This window comes from Eumetopias jubatus, unplaced genomic scaffold, assembly GCF_037043125.1.
Source record: "Eumetopias jubatus isolate StellerSeaLion01/CBP00866 unplaced genomic scaffold, mEumJub1_p1.0 scaffold_7, whole genome shotgun sequence".
NCBI lineage: Eukaryota > Metazoa > Chordata > Mammalia > Carnivora > Otariidae > Eumetopias > Eumetopias jubatus.
The window spans coordinates 37,231,787-37,244,385 of record NW_028274813.1 but is presented as its reverse complement, the minus strand read 5'-3'; the positions used below and the strand labels follow the sequence as shown (position 1 = coordinate 37,244,385).

Sequence of the window (12,599 nt, the reverse complement as noted above, 5' to 3'; positions counted from 1 at the left end):
TTGCTCAGCTATTTAAATGTAAATGCTGAGTGTCTTTATCAAGGTTTCCAGCAGCCTGACTCTGGAAGGCTGAAGCTCAGTGCAGTCTTTGAATGGTTAATGGAATTTGAAGGAAACCAAGATTTAGAAATGGTAATCATCAGGCTTTGGAAACTGTATACCTATATAATAATTTTGCACATTTTTTATGTGTACCCTCCAGGAATATATAATGGGAATATAAAAAAATTTTCAGAACTTCAAATTGCTCTATTAGAATGCCAAGCTCTCCTTAGAGTAATTATAAATGACTTCCTCAGCTGCACTGTTATCTTATTGGAAAGGAAAATAAAATTAGATGCTCAGTAGCTATCTATCCCCACTATAATACTGAGTGGTCACGATATAAGAGAAGTCCACCCACCACTTACAAACTGCATAATTCATGGGCAAGACATATAATTGCTTTGACCTTCAGTTTCCTCATCTGTAAAATGATGATAATGTTCATATACCTCAGAGGGTGAGGGTTTTAAAAAGATAATGCACATGAAGTCACAAATTATAATGTGCTGTACAATGGCTGAACTATGACTGGAATACTTCTTATGGGTGGGGTTAGAAGAAAACCCCTCCAGGCCCAACCCCACTACTCTCTAGCTCCTCTACAATTCTAGAACAGGGGTTGGGCCATGCTTGCTAATGGACAGGGTCACTGTGTCTTAAAGGGATACATACATCACTTTGTGTGTCTCCTTTCTTTATGAGCCATGAGGTTGAAGCACAAACCCAGGGCCTACTCCTGAATATTCTGGCCACTTTTCTTGCCACACAACTAACTGTTGGTAAAATTTGGTCTTGGGAGTAAGGCAGAAATTTTCCTGAGGCCTGGCCTAGGCTAAATCCAGCTTGCCTGAGCATTGGGCAGTATACCTTTCATGTATTTTCTGCCCTGGCAAATTTCTAAGGACAGGTCGCCTTGGTTTATAGCAGGATTTACCTATTCTTGGATCCCTTGTTCTGTCAACAAAATCTTACAAACAAGCCTCATTATGATACCTACCAGCAAGGATGGCTATAAATGTTGACAGAGTTTCAAGGGAGAGAGGAACCTTACAAACAAAAAATATATATATAACCTATTCATGAGTTCTGCCAATCTATCTTAATCTGCTAATGGTCAACAACGCTCTTGGACTAAAACATCATATTTAGTCACCACAAAAAGGATAATATTATCTACAGGCTGTAATTCACAGCCTAGCAAATGCTTCATCACAGAAACCACACAGATTGACTTAATGCAGTTGGTAAATGTGGTCTCTCGCTCAGAATCAGCCACAAGAATAAAATTTTCACAAAAGTTAATGGGAGAATGGGCTCAAATCTATATAGTCAAAGGATCAAAAAGTAAAAAGCCTGAGGGGGGGGCAGTAAGGAGGAAAATTTACAAACAAATAACACAGCTTTCAAATCTTAAAGAGGTAATTTTAGAATAAATCAAAGCTTTATACATTGAATCGTAACCAAAATGTTTCACAACCCATTAATTTATGTGAGCTTAAAATGATTTAGATAGAGTCATAAATGGTAGATCCATGGCATGTAATTAATGGAAACCAGGGAGAGCCGTGGACACCTCTAACCTTTGGAGTGTGACGTCACTGAGGCACCTCTGCTCTCCAACACCTTCCCCCGGTGCCACTGTGTGAGGAAGAGCCCTCAGCCAAATGGAACCAAACTGACTGACATCCATCATGTGTAATGTGCTCTCACTGGCTGAGATGACCCTGTGTTAATAAAACTACTTGTGAAATACATCCAATAAAGTGCCTCTTAATTGCTTCATTGTCTCATTTGATGGCTTGAATAAAGGATTATTAATGAGCCTCCCAGAGGGGAAAAAAAAAGGTATTTCAAAGGATCTATATATTCCAATCCTCCCTACCTATATTATTGCTCTTCTCACACTTCTAAAAAATAAGCAATCAAACAAAAGCAAACAAACAAAAAAACAGAAGGGGCTTTTAAAAATCTCTCAGGTCAATCAAAGCTAAAATGCTAAAGTGGTTTCAAACTAACCTATGATAGCATGTCTTGATGTCTTTAATGTCATGGCTTCCTGGGGGTCATGAGATAAGATCAGATGCTTTTAAATACCCTCCCCCCAAAACCTACAATCTCCTTTAAATATGCAATACATTTTGTGTCCTTCAATAAATAGCAAAACAGTCCAAAGGCTTGGAAACGCAATTATTACATAATAAAATGGACTAGATTTGAAATTCCTACCAATCCTGAAGTGTCATTAGAATGTTTTTCTGAACTTTTAGCCAAAACAAAAATGAGATGGTACCTAGCACACATCACATTTTTAAAAATAGAAATGTAGGGGCACCGGGGTGGCTCAGTTCGTTAAGCGTCCTACACTTGATTTCAGCTCAGGTCATGATTTCAGGGTCCTGGGATGTAGCCCCAAGTCAGGTTCTGTGCTCAGGGTGGAGTCTGCTTGTCCCTCCCCTTCTGCTCCTCCCCCTGCTCCTCTCTCTCTCTCTCAAATAAATACATAATTTTTTTTAAAGTACATACTATTATGTACTATTATGAAGTACAAGGATGTAGGAAAAAAACACTCCCTTGTGGCTGCCGAGAGCAGAAAGAGGTACTCTGGACAGAAAGGGCAAAGAAGGAACAAGGAAATGGAAGAACTAAATATTAACCTCTTGATATTGTAAAATCACAAATTAGTATCTTTTTCATTTCCCCAAACAACCCATATTTCAGTATTTTAAATGTAGAACATTAATTTTTGTTGGTCACTACTTTAATCCATCCATAATCCAAGTTATATAAAAAGATGACTGATTTTTTCAGCATATAAAATGTCATATTGTTTCCTCACAGACTGATGCTCACTGATTTGCAGTTTCTTACTCTGGGTATGTTTGCCTAAAACTTCTCATTATTAAAATCAGTAAAATTCTTTGAATTATTTGTAAGGCTATCTTCAGTGTCAAATTAGTTATCTCCAACTAGAATTGTGGTGATTCCAAACTTTATAATAACTCTTAGCTTTAACAATGTATTCCTATATGTGTATATAATTTTTTCCTTCCTTCTTTTCTTGTTTCCTTGTGCAAGATATTCAAAGGTTTTTATAGACTTATACAGGAAATAGAAAAAAGCCGTATGTAAAAAAAATCAGAATCAAAATGCAGATACTGTTCTGTGAACTATTTTTTTGTTTGTTTGGTTGGTTGATTTTTTTACTTAAAAAATATTTGTTAGCAAAAAAAAAAAAAATGTTGTTAGCTTCTTTCAGTGTCTTATCCTTCCAACATATGATTTAGAAAGTTAGGCTTTGCCATAATATTTTTTAGCAAACCTACTACTGGACATTTTGACTATTTCTAGGACTTTATTCTTCTAAAAAATGCTGCAGTAAACATAAAATGGGTAGAGTTTTATTTTAAAAGGAGACAAGGAGGCTTAAAAGGGGAATACATTAGAATAAATTATGCCTATAAGAAAACCTGGTAAGGTTCAAGTATCATCTGCTCATGTATCAGATGCTAGTCTTCATTGTTCTGTGAAGGCATTGAACTGGTTACAATTTTTAGATCAGCCAAACACATTGGGTGTTTTGTGCAATCAAGTAATAACTGTTTACGTTAATAATACTATCATTTCAGGGGCACGTGGGTGGCTCAGTCAGCCGAGCAGCTGATTCTTGGTTTCAGTTCAGGTCATGGTCTCAGGGTCCTGGGATCAAGCACCACAGGGGGCTTTGCGCTCAGCGGGGAGTCTGCTTCTGGGTCCTCTCCCTCCCTCTGCCCCTCCCTCCCACTCATGCTCCTGCATGCGCACACTCTTTCTCTTTCAAATAAATAAATAAATCTTTTTAAAAATGCTTTAAAAAAAAGAATATTGTCATTTTGAAAATACCATCTCTAACAATAGTGAAGAAGAACTGGGGAAGGTTTGCATACTTCTTCCCACAGTGAAAAAGCATAACATAATCCAAAGCTTTCTGCTCTCTCACCCACCTTAAACACCGTTAACACTTGGGATGAAATACAATAAACAAAAGCATGTTATACAGTTATACAGAAGACCTAGGTTAGGGTTTATTGCAACACAAGCCAATCGAATTCAACAAATACAAACACAAAACACTGAGCTGTGTCCTTAGTGCATACAAAAGTGAACAAGATGAAATACCTTGCTTAAAGACATTTATAATCTAACACTGGTGGTGGGAGGAAAAAAGCAGCTCTTTTAGGGGAGCTAATATAACATGGAAGCATTTTTTTTTAATGAACCCTTTTGTAGGACACATTGCACATGTCAACGAAAAGAGACCAGAAGTAGAGGCTGATAACACGGAATCAAGAAGAGATGGGAGCAGGACTTTACAATATATCCAGATATGAAGAGCAATATGTCTCAAAAATGACAAAAGCAATAGCAATGAAAACCCCACGGGATAAGGGAAGCTAGTTCAAGGCCAGATGATGATGCCAAATAATGAACCACAAGGGAGTCAGAGGAGGAAAATCTTGTTGAGAGCATCATAAATACCTTCAGGTGGAAGATGGCATCTGAAACAGGCATGGCATGATGGTGGGATGTCCATAGTCCAAAAAGAACTACATCAAAAACTAATGATGTAATGTATGGTGATTAACATAACAATAAAATTTTAAAAAATAAGAAGAAATGGGTATGGGAGCATGTACAGTCCCTGGAACCCTCTGTAGAGCCTGTTCTATAAGTAACATCTACCATAAAACTAACATTTTCCTAACCTAAGCCTGCTGAGACATAAGAGAACAGAGAAGCTCAATACAGACCTTAACCTCCCAGAACTTAGAACACACACCTTAGTGGCAGCGCTGGCCTGGGAGCTAATATTCGTCCAACAGAAGAAAAAGGCACAAAGACATCAATGCTACCAAAGGCAGTTTCTCAATAAAGGGCCACAGTTTTCCATCACTCTTGCTTACCAATTTCAGACCTGGGAGTGAAGATTGAATGTGGAAATAACTTTAGAGAGAAAAACGAAGATTGTGGGGACCAGAGAAGTGAAGGAACATATCTGAACAAACTATCTCTCAAACCTGCCTAAACATCAGAATCATCTGAGCCTATGGTTAAAGGTACTGATACCTGCCCCCACCTCCCACCCTCGGTGATTCTGAATGAACAGGTGATTCCCAGACGTAAGGTTTGGGAATCTATGTGGTGCAAAACCTCTCCAAGTGATTCCTACATGTAGTCAGGTTTAGACTCACTGGTATAATATGAAATCCCTGGCTTCCATGAAGATGTAGAATATATATATATATATCTTTTTTTTCAGCATAGATATATAGAAAAAATACAAATAAATCATTGTATTTCCCTGGGCAAGTCCCTAAACATAACTCTACCTCAGTTCTCTGCTCTGGAAAACAAAGGATTTGGAGTAGAAGATAATTTAGTTCCCTTATAGTTCCAAAATAACATGATTTTGGTGCTTAGTTAAGTGAGAGCTTTGAAGAAAAATTAACTCAAGGAAAAAACTTCCCATCTGGCCTTACTGAAATATTGTGAAAAAGTTTTCAGATCTAAATTGGTTCCTTTATAGAATTTCCTTTTCTTTTATATGATCTTTTTTCATAATACTCTCTTTAAACTCACAGATATGGCATATTTTAGAAAGAATTGTTATAAATAATGTAAAGGCCAGATTCTGTTTTACATAAGCCAAACAAAATAGCAATGGTACAATGTACCAACATTACAAAGTACATGTGATTTACACAGGATGTAAAAACTTCATTTTGACCTTCTTTAAATGTTCGTGAATTACATCCTACTTGGCTGGGGGCTGTTTACTCTGTTCAAGACCGTTTTAGCAGCTCAAGAAGTACTGATACCATCAGCGGTTCTCTGATGGAGGATGCTCCTTTCATCACTCAGCACCTAGAATAGTTTATGGCTCATCACAGATAGTCAAAAAATATTTACTGAATGAATTAACAGATTTACAGATATGCAAAAGCTTTTTCTTTGCACAAGTTCCCCCCCAAGGGCTCTTAAACTATATTTTTCCATTGATAATTTAGTCTCCTTAATATTCTAATACAATTTTTACTCTACAGTTTTTATATGTGAGTAAACAGATTCTGGTACCAATGGGGGGAGGGGTGGGGAAAGGGGGACGACAGTCTCCACACCAACAAGCAATTCTTGGGACACCAGCTGGTTGTATCACCAGCTAGACCCCAAGACCTGACCTTTACTGCCCACCTGCTTGTACTCACCGACCTTTCTCCCACATTTTTCCTTAAACTCTCCTTTCCAGCTTAGCTCTTAACTCAAGCAAATGGAAAGCGAAACCGCCCCCCCAAGCAAAAGCGGCTGCGCTGACAAGACCTCCAGTGGACCCAGCACAGGGACCAGTTTCAGCTTAACCCCTAACTCGCGCCTGCGCAAATGGACCACGGAGCAACCTCTGGAATGACCGACAACTACCTTTACCTCATTATAATACTACAGTCTCCGCCCTTGGAGGAACACAAGCCTCATTTACATAACATACAGTGTGGGTATAAGCATGTTTTGCGTGACCTTATGCCCACCTCTGCATTCGATGATAAGTCTTACCTATCTAAATATTCATCCTAACCCTAAATAAAAGGAATCCATTCACCCCCGCTCTGGGGACTCACGGCTTTGGAAGCCATTCTCCTTCATGTCTTTATTTGCTGCAGATAAAGTTTTGTTTGTGCGACTGATATTCAACCTGGTGCAGTTTCTGACTCACCAAGGAACGAACTCACATTGGTTCAGGCACAGCTGTCATACAATTCAACTGAATTCTGGCACTATCTATCCGGAGATAGCATAATTCCACAAGTCAAGGGTTCTGTCTGACAAGACCACGCCCCGCCCCCTACTCCAGACACCAGTTGAAAGCACAAGTTGTTACTTGTACTTCTGACCTACCAACTACAAATTGGAGGTTTCCACAATCTTCTTGGGTTTGATTAATTTGCTAGGGCAGCACACAGAGCTCAGAGAAATATTTTACTTACCAGATCCCTAGTTTATTATAAAAGGATACAACTCAGGCATAGCTAGATCAAAGAGATGCGAAGGCGAGGTATGGGGGGAAGGCACAGAGTTCCATGCTGTCCCCACGTACTCCACTCTCCCAGTACCTCCATATGCTCACCAACCCAGAAGCTCTCTGAACCCTGTCCTTTGGTGTTTTTATGGAGGCTTCACTACATAGTCATGACTGATTAATTCTTAATTCAACCTCCAGCCCCGTCCCTTACCTAGAGGTAGGGCGGTTGAGGAGCTGGAGTACTGAATGTTTCAACCCTCCAATTACCTGGATGGTTCCCCTGGCAATAGTCTCCATACTAAGGTTACTTAAGCTCTTTCCAAAAGTCACCATTGACATAATAAAAGGCACCTTTATCGTTCTTATCACAGGAAATTCTAAGGGTTTTAAGGCCCTGTGTCAGGAACTGTGTCAAAGACCAAATATATATTCCTTATTATAAGTAAATCCCAATATCACAGAGAGTCTAAGCACAGGAGTTTCCCCTTATCTGGGGAGGATCCGTTCCAAGACCCCCCACTGTGGATGTCTGAAATCGCAGATAGTACATAACACTGTATAAACTGGGTTCTTTGTCCTATACATACATACCTATGATAAAGTTTAACTTATTAATTATGCACAGGAAGAGATTAACAATAATAATAAAATATTACAATTATAACAATATAATGTAATAAAAGTTTTGTGAGTGTGGTCTCTCTCTTTCTCTAAGCATCTTTTGTATTGTACTCACCTTTCTTGTGAAGATGTGACATGAGAAAATAGCGTAGCATTTCATAGGAAATGAGAGGAAGTGAGGTGAATGATATAGGCACAGAAGGAGGAGCATCTGCTCCTGGAAGTTTAAACTGTGGGTAATAAACTACTGGAAGCATGAAACCACAGGAAACAAAACTGCAGGAAGCAAAAACCACAAGGAAGCAAAACCGAGGTCAAGTGGGGGACTACTGTAGTTTAACCACATGCAGCATTTACTTAAACTTCAGAAAAGATTCCTGAGCTGTTCTATTACCTACCTGCAAGTGCTGCTTTTCTGCATCACGTCAGCTCGATGATACCCAGAGAGTTTGCAAAAACCGTCATTACTATAAACTACAGGCCAATCCACAATCTGGGCATTTCCCAGTAAGAAACTTGATTCTAAAGAAGAAAGAAGGAAAAGGAAGTTTTTTTATCTTCATTTAACAATGTTCTTCTTTCAAGTAAACAAAAAGACAAATTTATAGACAAATACAATTATGGTTTGTTACGGTACAAATAATAAAGCTTATTCTTGAGATTGACATAATCAGTTCAGCATGATTATCTAATGAGATCAGCAAGAAGTACCAGATTTGCATACAAACAAAAACTCCATTAAAGAAAAAAGCCAGTTTATAATACCTCTTTGCATTCAAATCTAATCTAATCTATGAAAAACAAGTATGGTTAATATTAAGTAAATGTTAATGACTATAATAATTACACCTAAACACAGATTAATTTATTAAGAATAGGACCAGAGTCACTTCTCCACTAATTGAGAAAACTAAACTTGATAATATTGAGGCAAATTTGTATGACTGCTCCAAAAATTCTATTATTATAATTTTGACATGACGGGACAAATTGTCCATTAGATTGATCTTGAGAAGTCTAATTTAAAATAACATTGAAGAGGGGTGCCTGGGTGGCTCAGTTGGTTAAGCTTCGGACTCTTGGTTTTAGCTCAGCTCATGATCTCCTGGGTTGAGATCAAACCCCACAGAGGGCTCTATGCTCAGTGGGGAGTGTGCTTGAGATTCTCTCCCTCTGCCCCTCCCCCCACTTACTCGCTTGCTCACTCTCTCTCAAATAAATAAATAAATCTTTAAAGGAAATTTAAAATAACATTGAAGATTCCTTTTTAAAAAATAAAATTATTCAAATATATTATTTTCAACCACATTCTACACAGAATTTGGAAACTATCATTATTGTAAATAAAAGAAATACCTTTGGTCTGTTTTGTACAGAGAAGTGATTTTGCTTCAGGTATAAAATAGAATAAGATAAAAACAGAGAGGGAGGGGTGCCTGGGTGGCTCAGTCGTTAAGCGTCTGCCTTCAGCTCAGGTCATGATCCCAGGGTCCTGGGATACAGCCCCGCATCGGGCTCCCTGTTCACTGCGAAGCCTGTTTCTCCCTCTCCCACTCCCCCTGCTTGTGTTCCCTCTCTCTCTGTGTCTCTCTCTGTCAAATAAATAAATAAAATCTTTTAAAAAAAGAAAAAAAAAACAGAGAGGGAGGCAAACCATAAGAGAATCTTAAATATAGAAAACAAACTGAGGATTGCTGGAGGGGAGGTAGGTGAGGGGATGGGCAAATGGGTGATGGGCATTAAAGAGGGCACTTGCTAGGGTGAGCACTGGGGGTTATATGTAAGTAATAAATCACTAAATTCTACTCCTGAAATCAATACTACACTATATGTTAACCAACTTGAATTTAAATTTAAAAAAAATTAATACAAAAAATATCTTTTGATATCAACCTTTATTAAAAATCCAATTTTCAAAAAGAGTTAGTTTTAAGGGATTATTATACTTCAAAAATTCAAAATATCTACCAAAAAAATCTCCTTTGAACTCATATTCAAAGTAGTGTCCTAAAAGGGAAATTAACTTAATGAGTTTAAGACTTTACGTTTAAATCCTGACTCAAAGTTGGTCTTCATAAAAATAGCAATGCAATTCAACATTTACTAAGTAGCTGCTAAGTAAAAGGCACTACTCTGGATCAAACAATGGGATAGAATAAAGATCAATAAAACATACCCTTTACTCTCAAAAAAACTTCCATGTTAAGAAAAATAAATATGTAACAACCAATTACAATTATCAGAATAGATGCTAAATCTAGAAGTATTGCACAAAAATCTGTTTCAAAGTACTAAAAACAACCAAAAAATAGACAGAAACTGAAAAAAAAGACAAACCCTTGAAATAAAAGAGATACATTAAATAAGATATTCATTAACTGTCCATTCCTGAGAGAGCATATTTCCAGTTTATACAGTTCATTGGTGATAGGGCTCAAGCAGAAAAAGTTTTATGGGACTAAATAGTCAAAAGTCACAATTTGGGGCTGCCAGAGCAGCTTGAAGTTGAGGTGAAGATCCTTTAACATATGGAGCTATAAACCTGTACATAAATCTACCTCAAATCCTTCTCTGTCATCTAAACTATGCATGCACAAAATGAGTCTACAAGAAACCTGTCTACTCCAGCAATGACTACAAGGCAAGAGGTAAGCAGAAATTTCACCAGCTCTCAAGGCTAGAAGACAAATTTTTGAGTTCAAGTCCTATCAAGTTAGAGAAGCTTGGTAGATACCTCAAGTTCTCCATTTAAACCACAGAAGGTCATGCTTTAGGAATAAGAAACAAGTCCCAGGATAATGGGTTATAACCTGGGACTAAGATTAAAAATGTGGAAAATACATTCACACACACACACACACACACACACACACACACACACTCTCACAAAGCTAAAATCGTGATCAAGGAAACCCACCCATAACTTAACTACCTGCTCTCTATTATGTATGAACACAGTGTCTGGCATACACTTAAAAACTATTAGGCGTGCAAAGAAACAAAACTTTTATGATAATCCAGGGAAAAAATAAGCCATAGAAAGAGAGGCCAATATGGGAACATAGAAATAAACAATACAACCTCTGGAATAAAAAAATTCATTGGATAGGTTTAACAGTACATTGAACACTAAGAAAGAACAATTTAAAAACACATCAATGCAAAGGATTCCAAGCTGAAGCAAAAAGAGAAAGAGATAAAAAGATGTTCCATAGGACAGTATCAAGCATAAGACCTATGTAGTTGAGGCTGGAAAAAAATAGACAGAATAGGGCATAAATGTTATATGAATAAAGGATAACTAAAATTTTTCAAATTGCATGAAAAATAACAACCTAGAGATCTTAGTTCAGTAAACCTCAAGCCAGATAAATGCAAGCAAAGCCACAGTACAAAGATGGGTAAGGGTAAAGCTGAAAATAAAAAATAAGGGGAAAAAGATCTTTTAAGCATCCAAAGAAAAAAGATTATTTAAGTATGTTTCAGGGGAGATGGGGGAGATAATAATTACAGCATACAAATCATGAAAAACAAAGATGATCAAAAAACAATGAAATGACATCTTTAAAATACTGAGAGGAAAATATTTATCAACCTAGATTTTCATGTAGAGCGAAGGTACCCTTCAAAATTGAAGGCAAAATAAAGACACATTCAGAAACAAAACAGGAAGAATTCATTGCCAGCAGAATCACAGTAAAATCAATGTGGTAGGTGTTTTAGCTGAAAGGAAAAAAAAATCAAAATAATAATAATAATGATGACCCTCACAAAAAAAGTCAAGAAGGTAAAAATAAACAGCTGGTGGGACAAACAGAAAGCAAACCACTGGGGGTGCCTAGGTGGCTCTGTAGGTTGAACGTCCAACTCTTGATTTTGGCTCAGGTCATCATCTCGAGGTCATGATCTCAAGGTCATGGGATAGAGCCCTGCATTGGGCTCCACACTCAGTGAGGAGCCTGCTTGAGATTCTCTCTCTCCCTCTCCATTCACCCCTACCCCCATGCTCTCTCGCACTCTCTCTCTCTCTCTCTCTGTAAAATAAATAAATAAATCTTAAAAGAAAAAAAAGTAAACCATGGGATGGTAGCCCTAAATCCAACCATATCAAGCATTACATGAAATGTAAATGGGATAAATAGACTAATTAAAAGACAGAAATTTTCAAACTGGATTTTAAAACAAAGAAACTGATAGTCTACTATTTCTAAGAAAGCCATTTAAATATAAAGACATAGACAAGTTGAAAGTGAAAGTGTAGGGAAAATACACTACATAAACACTAAGCATGAGAAAGTAAATGTGGCTATATTAATGCAAAATAAAGTAGTCTTAAAGACAAGGATAATAGAGCTAAAAAGGGGCAATTAATGATAACAAAAAGGTCAATTCATTAGGAAAACATAACTCTCTCAATACCTATTAATGAGGGCGCCTGGGTGGCTCAGTTGGTTAAGCGACTGCCTTCAGCTCAGGTCATGATCCTGGAGTCCCGGGATCGAGTCCCGCATCGGGCTCCCTGCTCAGCAGGGAGTCTGCTTCTCCCTCTGACCCTCTCCCCTCTCATGCTCTCTCTCTATCTCATTCTCTCTCTCAAATAAATAAATAAAATCTTAAAAAAAATACCTATTAATGAAAACTAAAGGCTCAGACAGCTCCAGGCTCAGTGAAATCTTTCAAATATTTAAATAAGACATAATATAAATATTATACAAACTCTCAGAAAATATATGAACTTGTTTTATGAGGTTAGCATTATCAATAATACCAAAAGCTGACAATGTCTGTTAAAAAAAGATTACTGACCAATAGATCTCATGAATATAGTTGCAAAAATCCGGAAGACCATATTGACAAATAGAAATAGCAATATATATATATA

The 12,599-nt window shown here is 37.4% G+C and overlaps 1 protein-coding gene across 1 annotated transcript in view; it reads right to left on the bottom strand.

Moving 5' to 3' along the window:
* The window catches only part of KCNH5 (potassium voltage-gated channel subfamily H member 5), a 302,764-nt gene that overhangs the window by 258,376 nt on the left and 31,789 nt on the right, over positions 1-12,599 (bottom strand). Inside the window, exon 2 of the mRNA XM_088025032.1 lies at positions 8,116-8,239. Coding sequence (XP_087881158.1) covers positions 8,116-8,239 — 124 coding nt within the window. The remainder of the gene's footprint in view (positions 1-8,115; positions 8,240-12,599) is intronic.